The sequence below is a fragment of the Aureococcus anophagefferens genome (genome assembly GCF_000186865.1).
Source record: "Aureococcus anophagefferens unplaced genomic scaffold AURANscaffold_24, whole genome shotgun sequence".
NCBI classification, from domain to species: domain Eukaryota; class Pelagophyceae; order Pelagomonadales; family Pelagomonadaceae; genus Aureococcus; species Aureococcus anophagefferens.
The window spans coordinates 402,520-419,666 of record NW_008705584.1 but is presented as its reverse complement, the minus strand read 5'-3'; the positions used below and the strand labels follow the sequence as shown (position 1 = coordinate 419,666).

Here is a 17,147-nt window from a genome sequence, read left to right as displayed (position 1 = left end):
GGGCAAGGGGAGGCCCCGGGAGATTGTGACAGTGCCATTTCTTCTCGAGATGTGACTTCGGGAATGCCGCCGTAGCAGAGCAGGTGTAACACGAGCCGCAAGTTGAACATCTTCTAGGGTGCATCTCGGGTAATTGATTTTCCGACGGTAGTCGGGCCCTTTCGAGGGACTTTAATTTCGTGGGAAATTCGGGTATCTCGGTTAGTGCTGGGGACGTCGTGCGTGAAATTATGAAGTGCTGGCAGCATCCTATTTCGCTCATTGGCCGGCCCATCGCGAGCATTTATTTCATTGGCCGGCCCGAGGGCTAGCCTCAGCGGCGGCAACCAGTATAGCGGCCGATGCTGGAATCTCCACCTTAGAGGGCCCCGCGCTCCTCGAATATGTAATGACGTGCAACGATCCCAGCGGCTTTGAGGTCCGCAAACATGTGGGTGAGGCACATAAAAAGACGCGACTTCGGACGATTGCGAGGCGACGCAAACGGGCAGCCCCACGGGGTAAAATGGGCCGCGGCAGCTTCCCCCGACCCGATTCTCGGTCGCCTTTGAGCCACAGAGCGTCGGGAATCGTTCGTCATGAGGGTGATCAGATCCACTCGCGGCAGCTCTTCGGCTCGAGCCGATTTGATCGAGATCACCTCACCGCCTCCGGGAGGCGACGCCGCGGGTGACATGGTGCTCACCACGCAATGCATGTTCCAGGCAGGCAGCGCGGTCCTTTGCGAGCCGCTCGAGAAGGACAATCGAGGGGGTGTCACCTCGCACTCGCGCTGCCAGCTCGACCCCCAGCACGAGGCTGGGCCCCTCGTCGGCCGCCGCCCACCGTAACGGCCATTCTCGTCATCCACGGGCTGCCCCGACGCAAACAAATTTGATCACCTTCGACCGGTGGCCTTTCCGGAGCGATTCGCTGCGGGACCCGAGGCGCGGCATGGTCCATAGACCAAGCGCAGCGCCAGGTCTTGGAATCGACGCAGCTGCTTGCCCCGGGACAGGCAGACGGACGACGCCAGTATATCGAAGCCGCTGCTTTTGTTGAAGCGCCGTGTAATTCGCCGCCAATAGAATGCTTGAGTTCCTTCCTATTTCCAATAACTTCCAGGACCGCGCCGTCCGGGCTCGATAGGGACCCCATATTTATCTTCTATTTCCCGGGCATTCGCCGGTATGCGTGGTTAGCCCTGGCTAATTCCCCCGATGTGGTCTGGGCTAAGTTGAACCGAGGTCGATCTCGTGCTTCTGTACTAGTCAGAAAACGGGGAAGAACTGCCAGCAAGTGGACTAATAATAGGCAACTAACATATCCCGCCGGCGGGATATGTTAAACGCCACTTCAACTTGGACTTCAACTAGAGAGATAGAGAGTTTTGTATCTCCCTAGTGGCTCGCTGGTACAGAGCCACCCAATATCCTTGGATATTGGTTGCTCATTATTTGTTCAGGCCGTTTAAGTGGGTGCTAGAACTGACTTAAGAAGGAGGCTACTCCCGTAGCACATGAGCGTAGACTCAGGCACGGTACCGCACAGATAAATTGTCAGCGAGGTCATTATAATATACGAAGACAGGAATCGCTCTTCGGGCGCTGCAGTGCCCCTCTAGCTAGCTAGACCAAAGACAGCTGTTGTCGAATCCAAGATTTGACCAGGCAGCCCTGAGCTTCTGTGATGTCTCCTAGCTCGCTAGAACAAAATGAGGTCGATGATCTATACGAACGAAGAGTCTTCATGAGGCAGAGTCGACTATGGAGTGACGAATTGAATGTTACACGGCGATTACTGGCCAGAGCGAAACAGCTCTTAAATGCGGACGACACGTTGCTGAGACACCAGTGTAATTGTGAATTACGCTCTATGAGGGAGCAATTGATTTCATGGCGAACCGCAGCAGAGATTGCCCGAAAGGACCATGAAGCAACACTTCGTGTGGTAGATTTGCGCACTAAAGAACGGGACGCGGCAAGACACGAAGCAGCTTCTAATGCTGAAGCTCATGTCACTGCTAGAATGGAACTTAATGTTTCAAAATGTTCTGCTGCAGAGACTGAAAGGGCCATAATCCTGAATAAGTCAAACAAGTTTGCTGCTTTACTCGCAGAGATCGGTACTCAGAAACACGATGCAGATCAACTCCGACGACAAATATCTGACATCAGGCAGGAACTACTTTCGCTGCGCCAGCAGCTTACAATTCTGTCTAAAGAACGTGATGAGGCTGCTCATGAAACCTTGTCTGCGAGAAGAGAAGCAGAGAGAATGGGACAACTTTTGACGGTGAAGGCCACGTCAGAGAAAACGCACGAATCTTTTGGCAAAACGAGCAAATTTTTCGCTGCTGAAAAGGAGCGAACCGCTGCTCTGAAGAAGCAAGCACACTACCAAACTCAATTGATTAACGAACGGCACGCGAGAAAGCGCCTAGAGAACGCACTCGTGAAGGCAGAGAGACGATTGCACATAGAGAAGCGCGCAGCACACAAGACCATAAAGGTGCGAGAAAGAACTGCAGAAGAAAAGAGCCACCTCGCATCACACTCTGCCTCCATTGTTTCCCTGGCAGCAGATACGCCTATTATTACGCGTAAATTAGCGTGTGCGAAAAGTGCCAAGATTCGTACAGACCACATTTTCAAGGCCCTGCGCCTGCGATGTCTATTTCTGGAGCACCAGCTTCAAATCGCTGCTTCTGTGAGAACTTGCTGGCAACGTGAGCGAACTCTACTGCTTGCATCAATACGTGATGCTCATATGGCAATACAGTACCTTCTCGCAGGATCTCGTATGACAGCAAAACAGAAACCACTGGATCTGAGAGGTCGGGCTGAGAAACAGCTTGAACACATTTACTACCTTTTGAGATGTGCAGATGCCAAGGTTTTGCCCAGCAGGGACTTTACCAATCGCATTATAGCTGCAAGAAGAGCACCAGCTTCTCAAAAACTTCATGATGCCGTACACTGGGATCTTGCGCCAGCTGACCCCACTGATATAGAAGGTGTTGGACTGGTTGAGCGGCTTGGTTTTCGTGGGTTAGCTTCTCACATAGCAGATATTGCGCTGAGTACTAAAATAAAAATGGGCAACGAAAATGCTGAAATTTCTCCAGCAAATTTGGGGCGGCGGATGAGGACAGCCGTGGCCGAGGAGATTATTGCTAATAAACTTGCTGAGGTAGCCACAACCGTGCGTTGTGTTGATTCTGCCAGAAAGTGTGTTGAGCCTTCAGTGTCATTTGACGCTGTAGCAGTTACCCAAACCAAGGAGATGGCGCACCTTTTCGCCGCCAGAGATGAGACTGAAGTTTCTGCCAAGTGGAGAGCAGCATTACAATACATTTGCTCGATTTGTTCTCATACGACAAAGCTCAGGGGAACCCATCTTGTACACCTCGAACTGTCATCACTGTATCTGGATGATAATTCTTTTCTCCAAATTTTGCATTTACTTTTGGCGACAAACAAAAAGCAAAAGAGTCGCATACGCGCCAGGGGTGTTGCGCTTCATGACCGACAGGTTTTGCCTGCAACTCAGTTCTTTCACATGCAAGATATGCTGGGATTCCCGGCTCTAACAATTCCAAATTTACTCTCGCATCTCATTCTACACCACAATGCCTTAGGTGATCTAGCTGCCTCTTCGATCGCCATGCATCTCATTCCTTTCTCTCCTGTTTTGGCGAATGTGGATTTACAGCACAACAGAATTTCAAGAGTAGGCATGCTCGCATTGGTCCGTGGTGTTAATGGCAATCCGACCGTTCTTTCGGTAACATCGCCAGCAGGTTGGGGATATTTACTCGATGGACACATGGGAGATTCAGTCATCTGTGGGTGGCGCGAGCATGGTAGAGGCGCGATTAAGCCTCTGCTTGTTTTGAAGCAACTTCGGGAGAATACGCCAGGGATCGACGATCAAAACCCTAAAATGCTGACAGGAACTCTGCCACTGGTAGTTGACTTGAGTAACAACGGCCTTCGACGGCGCATCTAGCGGGCGCATCTAGTCCAGGTCAGTGCGCTAAACCCATGGTGGCTGCTATATATTATAGTCCCCAACTTGAAGTTAAGCGCCATTCGGCTTTCTGGTTGTGCGCTGTGCCTTTTAGCTGTGGCATGCTGCTGTCCAGGCACACCATGATCGGCTTGGCTGTGCTGGGTGCTACTAGTGCAGAAGGAGAGGGTACTTCAAGGGTATCTGTGCACAAGCCTGGACTGCACACCAACTTGAAGCTTGACGGCAGCTTGTGGCGCACACAGGGGAAGCACGGCCGCGTAGCGGCCGTACCACGTACCTTGGTGAAGGGTCTGTTTTCGGAGCCCCGGAGGGGCGACGACTCCTGCGGACGCGCCTCCCAGGCGCGTCCGCAGGAGCTTTTTTCGACCGCGGCCTTCTGCTACGACATGCTCGACTGCGACGGCGTCAAGATCCTCTATGTTAGCACTGAGGTGAACCCAGCGAATGGCCTGACCGCGGCGGATGCGCCCGGTCGATTCGCCCGGGCCATGGACGCCGTCACGGGTCGAGAGCCGCAGGGCAAGTAGAGAGATAGAGAGTTTTGTATCTCCCTAGTGGCTCGCTGGTACAGAGCCACCCAACTTCCTTCCCCTCCTTAATACTTTCTAACCCTGTTATAGTTGCTTCCCGCAGTGTAATAGACGGAGAGTCTTCCTGGACCTAGTGAGGCAGGTCCTCTGCCCGTTCGTCCAGTAGCCCCAGCCCCCGTATACTACGGCAGCTGAGGTGACGTGAGGAAAACAGAGACGCCGGTGTACCGCCACTGCGTAACCTCGATAGTTCACCCTCACACGGCAGGGCAGCCCCACTAGGCTGCCTCCCCGTGTCGGAGTTTACTATCTCGTTAGCTCGAATCTGTTGAACCCGGCTCAGCTACCCCTGTTGACACCGCATAAATCTCGCCAAACCGCCTCAATAAATCACAGTGACTACATATTTGCCATCGGGTCTCAGGACCCCGGATACTTTCCACTGCCAGTGCTCCAAAAATGTTCGCAGCGAGCCACTAAGCTACAGCAATTCCCCCACAAACGAGAACGCGTCGTATTTCCGCGGCCCGGGGTTCGGCGAGGTGGCAACGAACGGGACCCCAGGGACCAGGGGGCCGGCCCTTTGAAATACTTCGAAGTCTTCATTTAGGGCACCTCGGGGCCGTACTACCCAGCTACCTACCTCCCATCAAACTGTGCTGGATTCTCTGTAGTCCGGGGACCGCTCCTGCTACTTGACCAGTGTGGGTTGGCTGGGCTGATCTCGGGCTGATCTAGGAGTCACCCCACGAGTGGTACTGGCTCAATTTGAACTGGTCTGCCCCGAGCGCCCGCCCCCCGGACGGAAGACCACCGAATGCTATCGAACGCTTCTCGCCCCTTTCCATTGGAGCTATGTAGCTTCCTGGCATCGAAGCTACACGAGATGCCGGGCTGGATATCGAGCCTCTGGTACGCGGGGCATTTATTGGCCACTGGCCAGCTGGACAATACGTTGCCAGGACCTAGAAAGCATAATATTTCGCTCACGGGCCTGATCGCCTTTGCCCTGCTTCAAGTTGGAGCCTTTTTACCTTGGGCCGCCGTGTGCCTCTTACCCGTTGCTATTATTGTGCACTCCTCTGCCTCCGTCAGATTGATCATCAAACGCGCCAACTTGCTCATCGAACGCCAGGGGCCTCTCGTTCTTGAGTTCTACATGCCGCGGTGGCACCCTCCAGTGGGCGATTGCATGCACCACAGTCGCGACACCGTTTAAACCCATGTGATGATTCTGTGATAATGAATGATGTGTCTGAAGGGCTGTGGACCGCCAAGCGCGTAAAAAATCATCATAGTCTAGATACCCATCTCCATTTGAATCAGCCTCTGCTATTAATTGATCTACCTCTTCATCATCGTAATCAATACCCACCAGAGATTTAATGGATGCCGCATTCAAACGTTCGTTTCCATTCATATCCAGTGTGTCAAAAACATGCCGGACGTGTTTTTCATCGAGCTGAATTCGTTGCCACAAAGTTGCTGCAAGAAATTCTGTGAAATTAATCTGAGATGATCGGGAGATGTCAACCGCATTGAAGAGTTCCTTTAATTGGCATTCGTCTGTTTCCGTTCTTAGATTATTCTGAGGGTGATCACCACCAGGGATAACTTCCGGCTCTCTAGAGATGGATGAGAGGTCACGCACGGCCTGAGCTAGTTCAGAAAATGAGATGGTTCCAGAGCGATCAACATCTATGAACGCAAACAACTCTCTCATATTTGCTACCTGGGGCGGCGTGAGATGAAAAGCGGCTACTGCTAGTACAACTTTCTGCAGAGGAGTGGTTCCTGCGAACCCTCGTAAAGTTCCAAGAAGTTCGTCACACTGCCAACGTGGTAACATGCGAAGGTCCTTTGAACTCAGGTTTGTAGTCAACCATGGGTGCACAAGAGCATCTGATGCGCTCATCCGCATGTCGGGGTCATGTGTTAATAGTCTTGCAATGAAATCTTTTGACACAGGTGAAACCCCAGCAAAGAACTGCGGCGGGAATTCCCAACGCCCGGCCAAGATATTCCGACGAATATCGCGGTCATCCTTGCCCCAAAAAGGCGGCGCTCCTGAGACGAGCATATAAGCAATAACTCCCAGTGACCATAGATCACAGCGCGCATCGTATGAACCTCGGAGGACCTCAGGAGCAACATAGTACATGCTTCCTACAGCACCATGAATTCGTTCATGCCCGAGGAAATGTCGGGCAAGACCGAAATCTATCAGTTTGAGGTGAGACCCGGCTCGATGCTCAAAAAGCCAATTTTCAAGCTTGAGATCCCGATGCACAACACCGTTATCGTGAAGATACTGTACAGCAGAGAGCATTTCGGCCATGAAACAAGTGGCACACTTTTCTGAACGATGCTCGATAGATGTGTTCACTAGCTCGAATAGCTCCCCGCCAGTGCACAAGTCCATGATGAGATATATCTTACGACGCCCGAAGAAAACTTCGCGCAGACGCAAGACGTTGGGGTGGTCCAATTGGCGCATGGACGAAATTTCAGCATGCAGTTTGTCAACGTATTGCGGCCCGACACGATTGATGCTGAGTACTTTACAGGCAAATTCCTCACGTGTTGCACGATGAATAGCAAGACAAACTGTCCCATATGAACCTCTTCCTAAAACGCGATCAGCGGGAAGATCATAAACATCGGTGACACGTCGGCTCACGGCATCATGTTCAGCGACGCAATTTTCATGGAGATGCGAACAGAGACGGGCCAACTTTCGCACCCGCTGGCGTTGGGTGTCTAGCTCAGGAGTAAGATCACCGAAGCTGCGAATGACCTCAAAATAGACTGCTGCAGCGTGGAACCATCTTCTCATGTGTAGAGGATCAGAATGCTGCATCATGTCTTCTGCGAGTTTGATCGCATGCAGCGCATGCGTGGTCAATACATTTCGCGCCTCAAGTGGCAATTCTGGTGGAGGTGGCGAAGGAGCCCGTGGTAGGAGCAAACTGGGACTCCTCGCATGCCCAGAAACATGAGTTGTCGACCTAGATGCCGTGTCAGATAGTTGTTCAATATCGTCAACCGATGATTGAGAGCATATGGTCATCGTCGCAGGCATGGCACAAACAGACATCGCTGCAGCCGCGGCAGCATGACTGCGACAGCTGGATTGTTGATTTCTAGAACCGTTTCTCATTTCAAGCGACTGCAAATGCGGAGCCCCATCGATTGCGGCCGGTAAATTTCCACCGGCAGACGCACGAAGGTGACGAATCCATTTGCGGCGTCTTACAAGTGCCATTCCTGGTCCAGCTAAAGAATTGCCCTGCCGTAATCTTAATGCGAGCATCCACCAAGACAGTCCATAGCTCCATCCATTTTGATCACATGCTGTGTACATGAGATCAATAGACCATTCTCCATCCCATACAAAGTCATCCAGGGGAGGTGAGTCTATTGAATAAAGCGCAGATCTGCCACTGCATGAGGAGCAAAGCCCGTCTATTGTTGCCTATAGTTTTGTAAAATTGTGAGCTGTGGTTATTTGAACATTTAGATGACTCACCGAACCAGTTTCGTTGGAATACTGACCGCGCTCATATGGCAATAGATGCTGAGCAGACCAACCAACAAAAGGTGCATGTCGCTCGTTTTCAAAAATCTCCAGAGATGCTGTCGCTGGGCCCGTTGAAATACAGCATTGCTCTCTAGGGGTAGGGGGTATCATGTTTGGCATTCCCGAGCCGCTGTCGTCGCGCTGCTCGTGACAAAGTATGGCAACAGAGCCCAAAAACTCACAAACGTGATTCTGGTCCAGCGAGGCTTGTTGTATTTGGGCCGGGTGAGGTTTCAAGCGTTCTTGCCATGTTGCCAGGGTGCAGAGAAATTCCACGCACTCGTTGTTTGGTGTGTGCACATTCTGTCCCAGCCACAATGCATGGGAAATGCAATAATACGCAACCATCTGCGCCTCTTGTTGACGCGCCTCGCTCAGCTGGCCACTCAGTACGGTGTCCATGAGCGTATCAGCTTCGTGAAGAAATGGTGTGATCGGAAGAAGAAGAGAGGGAACCGCGGGAAAATGGCCCAAATGCGCGCTCGAGCCATTCATGTCACAAAATCTATTTAGCACTTAGCCAGGCTCAATTCGGCAATTATTTACGCCGCCGGCGGTCGAAGCTACGGGCGTGAACTACGCTCTCTGTGGACGGGCTCTCTGAGTGTCGTGATGTGGCTCGGGTGGCCGCGCTGGCGCTGGCGCTCAGGCTCCTGGTGGATGGTTCCCGCCAGTTCAGGGAGCGGGGGGATCCATGCTGAATGGCTATAATGATGGGTGCAGGTATCCTGTATATCTGAACGGCGCTGCGTATGAATCCAGACAACGAAGAAATCCAAGTCATTGATGATGAGCTCATTGCGACTGCTCTTCGCGAGACTATATCGACCAAATCACCTATGGATGCAACCACAAAGGAGTTGAGCGCAAGTGCCCTTGCGGATATGGTCGCGGAAGCGACAGAATTAAGTTTATCATTCAAAAACGTTCTCAAAATAGATAATCTACAGGGCTTCCAGACGCTCCGAAAGCTGTGCCTTGACAACAATATTATCAAATCCATAAACAACTTAGGCCACCTAACTAATTTAACATGGCTGGATCTCTCTTTCAACTGCATCACTAAAATAGATGGTTTGGAGAAGCTAGAAAAGCTCACAGATTTGTCATTATTCAATAATTTGATCACGGATATCGAAGGGTTGGAGCAGTGCAAAATCCTGCAGTGTTTATCTCTGGGAAATAACAATATCACTGCTCTTGATAGCATTGTCAGACTGCGCTGCTTCAGAAATCTACAACTACTCAACCTAGAAGGCAACCCTGTGTCTAGAGAAGGCGAGTACCGCATGTATGTTCTGGCGTATCTGAATGATCTCACGTACCTTGATTATTCCATGGTGATGAAGACCGAGACTGTTGCAGCTCGAGAACAATACCAAGACGAGCTTCTCGACGTTGAGGAGAAAGAAGCCCTAGAAGAAGAAAAGGCCACGAGAGAGCTCGCTGCGGCGAAGCATACCTTGAAATTACGTGATGCGAACTTAGCTGCAGTCGAAACTATCTTTGATGACATGTTTGCAGATGATACAGAAATGGCCAAACTAAAGCATCTACCTGGAATCAGTGACATCATAAATTCATTCCAGAGTGAAGTTGAGTCAGCCTCGGATTTATTCTTACAGACAGGCCTGGCCCGTGATCAGCAGAAGAGGCACGAGCAGAGCCAATTCGAGCTGGCTTTGCACAGACTGCGTGTGAAATACGCAAGTGAGTCGGTGCACATGATGGAGGACTTCGGGCGTACCAAAAAGAGGTCTCTGAAGTTATTAGCAGCTCAGCAACACGTAGAGTTGATCGATCTCGATCCCCTTCAGGCCACACTCAGTAGTTTAATAAGCTCGCTAATGGACTTAGAAATGAGGCAAGTTGAACAATGTGAAGAAATCATCGGAGAATATGAAACTAAATATTTCGAGATTAAGCAAGCATGCTTGGATGGCCAGCAGAACTACTTCCGACTTGTGGAAGAACATGAAAACAACTACACTCGTGATCTTATGCAACTTGTAAACGAACTTCTGGAAAAGGCGATCAAGGAGGAACTACCTGAAGATCTCCCGGATGAGGCTAACTCACTGCTAATAGACCGTGATGCTTGCATGAATGCGATCACAGGCTCTCACGATATCCACGTAGGAAGATTGTACCGCCGCGAGGACGAAGCAAAACATAACGAAGAATTGCTTTTTAAACTTGCGCTCAAGAAGTATCGCGAAGAAGAACACAATCGGAGTCGAAATCGCATCATGGAACTCAAGTCGTTTGAAGAAGGCTGCTTCAGTGACTTAAAGGAATTGATCACTCAGGAGATAGACGACGAAGCCGACGGTGATCCAGATTAGACTCCGGTGCCGCTGCAGCCAGCGCAGCTGCTCACCGGGTCCTCTTGTTAGCTATATCCGGCTATGGTTAGTCCAGGCGCACCCCCAGGTGTCGTGCCAACGGGGGGGGGGTTACAGTGGGTCGCCGACTCGGAAGCGCCCATAATACGACATCAGCACACACCGGGCGCTGCGCACCGTGGCCCGAGTGCGTGGCCGCGCCGCGGGAGCCGCCCTAGGTTGCGGTTTACGGGAAAACCTGTGACGGTCCAGGGGCAGGTTATTCGGTTTTACTTTACCGGTGATTCGCCGCCGGCGAGTTTACTGCCGGGCCAGTTTTTCGGCGGCCGAAGAGGCCCTTCAAGCCGTGTAGCGGGAATTGTCCCTTCAAGGTATACTTCTCTTACTAGCTTGAGGTTCACAGTGCAGTGGATATATGCCAGCCTAGTTGCCCACTTGTATCTTTTGTACGAGGATACGCGGGTGCGGTACAGTACGCTACTCTACTATTATTCTACTACTATCATGCTAGTATTGTATCTACCCGCGGTATCTTCTTCTTTCTTTCTCTTGCACACTTTTAGTGACCGAGGGGCCTGGGGGTTGCGTTCGCAGCTCACTGCTTAGTGTTACTAGATCCCCGCCGGTTGGTAGGGCAGTGTAAATATCTACCTTTCTAGTCTACAGTGAAGGGCTTATATCCCTTTACAGCCGTGGCGTCCCGCGTACTACGCGGCGCGCGTGACGCGCGGGCCCGGGAACGACCGAAATCAACTCCGCTTCATTGGCGCGGATATTACGGCGCTTCGCGGTTCCTCCTGCGAGGACGGCGCTGGTTGTGTTAGGGGCTTGGCAGCCGGTTTACTTCGAGTTTACTTCAAGTTGAGGTGCAACTTTACTTCAATTTACTACGGAAACTAGCCGTTTCCCGCAACTAGCGGCGCCGGCAAATCGAGTTGCGGCAAACGAAAAACCTGCGACGCCTCCGGCAAAGCAAGTAAACCTGCACCTGCCGGCGAATTACGGCAGTAAACCGCATTGGTTGCCGCAACCTAGGAGCCACCCACGTTTAGCCCCCCCCCCAGCCCCTATGGCCCTAATGGAGCGGCCTACGCCGCCTCGGGGTCGCTCTGGTGCTGTTTGGAGTCTAGCTGGCTAGACTTGTCGTGCCGCAGCGGCTTCGCCACGCCGGCGCTGGGGGCTTTAATCAGCCAGCCCCCCCCCCGGGGGTGGGGTTCAAACTAGAAAGCGTCGTATTTTCCGCGGGCTCCGGGGCCCCGGGCAGGCATCGAATTTCCCGCGTTTGAGGCATGAGGCACCTTAAGCGCCGCCAAGTCCCATTGGGTTTCTCATGTCCAGGTTGCTGGTTTGTCGGGGGCAAGGCGGATACCGGGTCCTGGTTGGCGACCTGACGCACTCTGACGCACGCGAAAGTGCATGGGTGGCCAGAAGCGCCTGGATGTTCAGGGGCTCTCGCAGCAGGGACTCTAATTGGGCCTGAGTCAAATCTCGCGCACTCGGTAGCGCCCATTGGGTCTGGCGCAAAGGCGCACAAGCAGCGGTCTTGAGTTTCTCAGGGCGGGAAATTTGGGTGCTTTGTTCTTATTTATTTTTGCATCTTGGATAACTTCCAATTTAATGCAAGAGAAGAAATCGCACACCCCGGCGTGATAGACTTCTGCTCTAAGGCTCTGGGGCTCAGTTGATTATTTGCATAAATCTTTGGCTGCCGCATATGCAGCTCATATCTGGATGCGAACATGTGGGACCCGGGATACGACTAAAACGATATATCCAATACAAAGCGCTCGCCAAGTGTCACATCACAGGAAATGTATATCACCTATTTGGCATCAAAGCAGCAACACGTGAATATTTGATTATGAATTTGCTTCGCTGGGCTGCACGATTTGTTTCATCATACATGAGTCGGTTCTCAGTCTGAAGTTTTCGTAGGATCACTTCGAGTTCAACAAGTTCAAACGCATTATCTTGTTCTGAGATTAGTGAGTTAGCAATTGTTAAAAGTTCCATTACATGAATTTTTTCTTGTACTTGATGCATCGATGCTAGGTGGCTATATGCATCAAGCATGATCTTAAAGCGACTAGGATCGATATGATCGGCACAAAAACTTTGCACTCCATCGTTCACATGAGGCTCGCTGTCCCGGTGATTGGTACGTGCACGCTTAGCAGTCGATTCTTCTACCTGTGCACGCAGTCGATTACCATTCTCCCCCGAAGCATTTTCTTGGCCCTTGGGGGAATACCATAACGGGCTTTTCATCAGTATCATCAAGCTGCATATCGCCATATAGAGCGAACCTATTTAAGTCAGCAACGAAATCAAGGGCTGGTGGAATCATCTGCGAATACATTGCACAGGTTGATCGACGAGAGAAATTTCAGTGCAGCTTGACAATCACGGCTATCTACTAGGGCTGAAAGTCTCACTTTCGCATGCGCTGTGGCAATCCGTATAAGAGACTCGAGGCACCGTGCGGTTACCTGCACAAGGGTACATACTGGTCCACTGCAGAGTTCCCGAGTCCAGCCTCAGACTCTGCAAGATGCTGGTAAAGTGCGGTCATCAGCCTTGGTACGAAGGTCTGCATAAGCATTTGCAATGCTTTCCCTTGCCTCATCACCCAGTTTGGGCTCAACGTGGTGTCTTGCATAATTTACATATTTTCGAACAAAATCGGAATGCAGTATGGCATTATCAACCGATGGTGATACGGATTTTCCATCGCCCTGGAATTTTGATCTTTGGCTCTAAAAAATCAGGGCCTGGACGCCGTAGACATGCGTCATTGCCACCACATTGTGAGAGACATGACCTGAAAATAGACCCTGACTCAAACCACTGATGAAGTCGCATAAGCCTGAAAATAGACCCTACACTGTGAGCTCGCCAAATTGATGATTTTTCGTCTTCATCGGGAACTGGTGGTGTTTCTCCGAGCTCAGCCGAGTCATGACCAACATGAACAGCGTCATCACCTGTTGTTGCGTTATCGGAATCAAGCAATAATATATAACATTGGACCTAGGACAGCATCAAAATTTCGATGCAGATCAGTGTCGAGAGGCTCAGGTGCCATGTCCTGGCCTGGGCGACGGTATTTATGTGAGCCAAGTACATGATCAGCGACTCGACGATCTGACTCAGTATCGATATCATCAAGCACTATAAAAAGCAAGTCAAAACGGGAAAGTAATGAGTCTGGCCTAGTAAGTTATGATCAGACTGAGAAAATTAATGACATTCACGCCGACAGATGCAGGCCAACGTTCTCCTGGGGCCGTCGATCAGTATCATATTGGCCGTAGACAGGATTTGCCGCGGCAAGTACTGCACATCTTGCATTAAGGGATGCGTGAATGCCTGCTTTCGCCAGGGTAACAGTTTGCTGCTCCATCACCTCGTGAATCGCAACACGATCACCTGTAGATAAGTCGTGCCATAATTATTTAAAGTGATAAATTTCACCTGCTGACATCTTGTCAAACTCATCGATACAAACTATACCACGATCGGCGAGGACCACGGCTCCAGCTTCTAGGCGTCGATCACCAGTCTCAGGGTCATGAGCAATAGCTGCTGTCAATCCGACACCAGAAGAGCCACGACCAGTTGTACCTATCCGGACCCTATTTGTCTCATTATAATATGGCCTTGTACCCAGCCGCTTACTGACGGCCAGAGGTGCAACACGCATGGCTGCGCGCAGTAATTGGCTCTTTGCTGTCGATGGATCACCAACGAGTAGCAAATTTATATCTCCTCGAAGTCGGGAACCATTTTTAAGCATTTTCTCAGTTCCCCCAACCTGGGCGAGCGGCAACTAATAACGCAGGATTGCTGGATCAACATTCAATTCTTGACTTCACCGGATGCAGACCAGCTGTAAGATCAAAGCTCGCTTAATGACATCATGGCCGTATATCGATGGCGCAAAAGCAGAGCCAAGCGCACGCAACATGCAACCAAATCCCGAGGGCGTGGTTACAAGATCTGTCTGGTGTGGTGAGGTGTGCTCGAGCTGAGTTGCCTAGTGCACACTCATACTTTCAGTAGAGAGCTCTATTGGACGCAGTAGACTGCACAACTGCCCTAACATTGGCCACATCTCTCGAGGTTAGGGCCATACTTGTATTATCGTGACCATCGGTGGCAAGAGAGTTAGCAAGGATTACAGTGCGAAAGACACCCGATGGAATCGAACTGCTATGAGCAAGTGCACGATAGACGCCAGCACATCGCACACGGTCTCCCGGTTTGACAGAGTCAACAAGGTCATCATCAAGGAAAGCGTCCACCTGGAAAAGGACGATATTAATATTGATATGCATCGCGCAGATACAAACCGAGCGTGGAAGCTGTCCAAGCGGGGCTCGCTCAGGTGACTCTTGGATCGTGACGCACTGATGATCCTTGTACATACTAAGTCCAAACTCAGTTTCAAGCACGTTGCCCTCAACATCGCAAGTCGGATATGACGCGGTATCCCGAGGCAATTTTTCATTGTTTTTTCCGCCGGCAATAGGCGGTATAGCACCCAGATCGAGTGCGGTGGAGTCACGATATTCGCGGATTGTGTGCTGTTGTGTTGCTGCACACCAGTGCACAGAACGCACCACTTTAGGCTGAGACAGCGAGCATCGTGTCACAACACCCTCCACACACACGAGCGCACCCAGTTGGCATGCTCGTAACCCACGTGGGGATATTTGGTGTGAGCCAAATGCTCCAACAAAACCAATGTTTGCTCGCACATCGACTGAATTGCTAGTTTCACTGGTTCTTGCTCTCAGATGTATATACTGGTGCAAGCGTTCAGTAATAACCTCGGTCCATGGAGCAAGAAATTGCAATGGCTGCCGCAGCAGTCGAGCTGCTAGATCAGGGTCAAACTGCCTAATATCGCTCACGCTTAAAAGTAACCGCTGAGAAGCTTTGCCATCAGCTGTCTTAGCGAGGTCGCGAAGTCGATGATCATATTCCACGCCGCGTCTTGTGTCTAAAAATGATGTGAAGAAGGTTTTATTGTCACTGAATATCTCGTCGACACCCATACTATCAGGGCGCGCGGGCAAAAGCACGGACAAAAGATTCGCACTCCACCGGCGAATTACCCCGGCGGCTATACCATAACCAGCAGGCTAAGGGCAGTTTAAGTGGGCGCCAGAATTGGCTTAAGAAGGAGGCTACTCTCGTAGACTCAGGCACGGTACCGCACAGACATATTGTCAGCGAGGCTATTATAAAGTACGAACTTCTGAGACCGCACGTGACAAGGAGGGAGGGAAGCACTATGACATAATTTTCTCGTAGATGTTGTAATAATGCGTAGCGGCATAGCCACCCAAACGACAGACCTTGGTTCCATTCGCTGGCTAGAAAGTTAGGATAGTTTGCTAGCTTAATAACGTCGCTATGACGTCAGTCAAACTACTATCCAGCAGGTGCACTGTCCGGCGACTGTGCAACCTCGCTGAGCCTGGTGCTATCTGGCACGTCGCTGTGACGCTAACCAGACAGACACCACAGACACAGAAGAGCGCTATGCACTCTGTGCCTGCTTGGGAGTCACTCCTTCAGTTCGCTGTCTATAAGACTTGAAACTGGATTAGAATGAATTAAGGAAGGGAAGGGGAAACTAGCAGGATACGCGGTAGGAGCGCAGTGGGGTAAGGTGCACTGCAACATAGCCTCATCTGCTTGGGGCAGATATTGTGCTAGTGCTGGCTCATAATCTGCGGGAGCAGCTCCGGGACGCGGTAGGAGCGCAGTGGGGTAAGGTGCACTGCAACATCAAGATGCAGTTCACTGAAGATGAAGGTAGAAATCTCTCTATCTCTCTACTGGCTCCATTCACCTTTACAGTTGAGGGCCCCGGAGGACAGGCTCAGTAGACAGGGGCTTCTAGCGGGGGGACCTAGACGAAACGCCCACCATCGCGGCCGCTCCGAAGCTCGATTTTATGTAGGCAGCACCAGACACCGGGAATTTCCTAACGCACTATAGCCGCGCTGGCCGCGGTGGCACGGTACTATTGATAATTACGACGTGCGGACTTTAATTGTCAGGGGTCCATAAGCAATTGCTGCAAAACCCTCACGAATCCCATCATCCTATTGGTCGGACCATCAGGGTTTACCTAACCCTAACCCTTAAATACGCGACGGTATGGGCGCGGACTTTATGCGAGGCTTGGTTCGGCATGATCTGCCCCACGAGGCTCGAAACCGAGGGCACATTCCAAGGGTAATTTAGGGGCGTGGATGCGATTGAAACACTCCGCGCGCGCGGGGGAAGAGCACGAGCTGAGATCTCATCGCCTGCGCGCGGGGGAGGAACGGCCAAATCGATCTCGGCTTCTACGCGCCCTCGCACGAAACGGAGTCGAGATTCGGAATGCCCGCCCCCCAAAACCCCTTAGAAAGTGCTCTCGATTCCCCCCCTCATAGGGCAGATCATAATATTCGATAATTCCAAGTCCCTCGAGCTGACCCAGCTCTAGGTCACGAGCAATTACCCGGTGAACGACACTGCCGAGATTTTATGTCCGAGGCTCGATATTACACCACCCCTCGCCGACACGGGGGGGGGGGGGGGGGGGGGGCCTACTTGGAATCACCAAAATCCCCCCGTCCAGCCCCGGGGGGATTTGCCCCCCAAAACTGCTGAAAA

At 51.4% G+C, this 17,147-nt stretch overlaps 5 protein-coding genes across 5 annotated transcripts in view; 2 read left to right on the top strand and 3 right to left on the bottom strand.

Moving 5' to 3' along the window:
* Positions 1 to 274, bottom strand: part of AURANDRAFT_66634 (hypothetical protein) — a gene marked incomplete at both ends in the record, with an annotated part of 2,374 nt that extends 2,100 nt beyond the window's left edge. The window contains one exon of the mRNA XM_009041840.1: positions 31 to 274. Within this exon, the coding sequence (XP_009040088.1) occupies positions 31 to 274 (244 nt within the window). The remainder of the gene's footprint in view (positions 1 to 30) is intronic.
* A 1,181-nt stretch (positions 275 to 1,455) lies between these two features.
* Positions 1,456 to 4,541, top strand: AURANDRAFT_72324 (hypothetical protein; the record flags this gene model as incomplete). Its single annotated transcript, XM_009041860.1, has 4 exons — positions 1,456 to 3,490; positions 3,620 to 3,765; positions 3,935 to 3,948; positions 4,127 to 4,541. 4 exons carry the CDS (start codon positions 1,669 to 1,671, stop codon positions 4,539 to 4,541), a joined length of 2,397 nt encoding a protein of 798 aa, XP_009040108.1.
* A 593-nt stretch (positions 4,542 to 5,134) lies between these two features.
* On the bottom strand, positions 5,135 to 7,380 carry AURANDRAFT_54816 (hypothetical protein; the record flags this gene model as incomplete). Its single annotated transcript, XM_009041839.1, has 2 exons — positions 5,135 to 6,132; positions 6,196 to 7,380. 2 exons carry the CDS (start codon positions 7,378 to 7,380, stop codon positions 5,599 to 5,601), a joined length of 1,719 nt encoding a protein of 572 aa, XP_009040087.1.
* Positions 7,381 to 8,837: 1,457 nt separating this feature from the next.
* AURANDRAFT_38639 (hypothetical protein) lies at positions 8,838 to 10,538 on the top strand (the record flags this gene model as incomplete). Its single annotated transcript, XM_009041861.1, has 2 exons — positions 8,838 to 10,215; positions 10,264 to 10,538. 2 exons carry the CDS (start codon positions 8,877 to 8,879, stop codon positions 10,467 to 10,469), a joined length of 1,545 nt encoding a protein of 514 aa, XP_009040109.1.
* A 967-nt stretch (positions 10,539 to 11,505) lies between these two features.
* On the bottom strand, positions 11,506 to 15,544 carry AURANDRAFT_38636 (hypothetical protein; the record flags this gene model as incomplete). Its single annotated transcript, XM_009041838.1, has 14 exons — positions 11,506 to 12,291; positions 12,356 to 12,659; positions 12,721 to 12,775; positions 12,846 to 12,958; positions 13,025 to 13,204; positions 13,260 to 13,290; positions 13,366 to 13,453; positions 13,500 to 13,681; positions 13,730 to 13,898; positions 13,944 to 14,093; positions 14,148 to 14,283; positions 14,356 to 14,472; positions 14,561 to 14,773; positions 14,822 to 15,544. The coding sequence occupies 14 exons, from the start codon at positions 15,527 to 15,529 to the stop codon at positions 12,272 to 12,274; spliced, it is 2,466 nt and encodes an 821-aa protein (XP_009040086.1).
* Between the last annotated feature and the right edge of the window lie 1,603 nt (positions 15,545 to 17,147).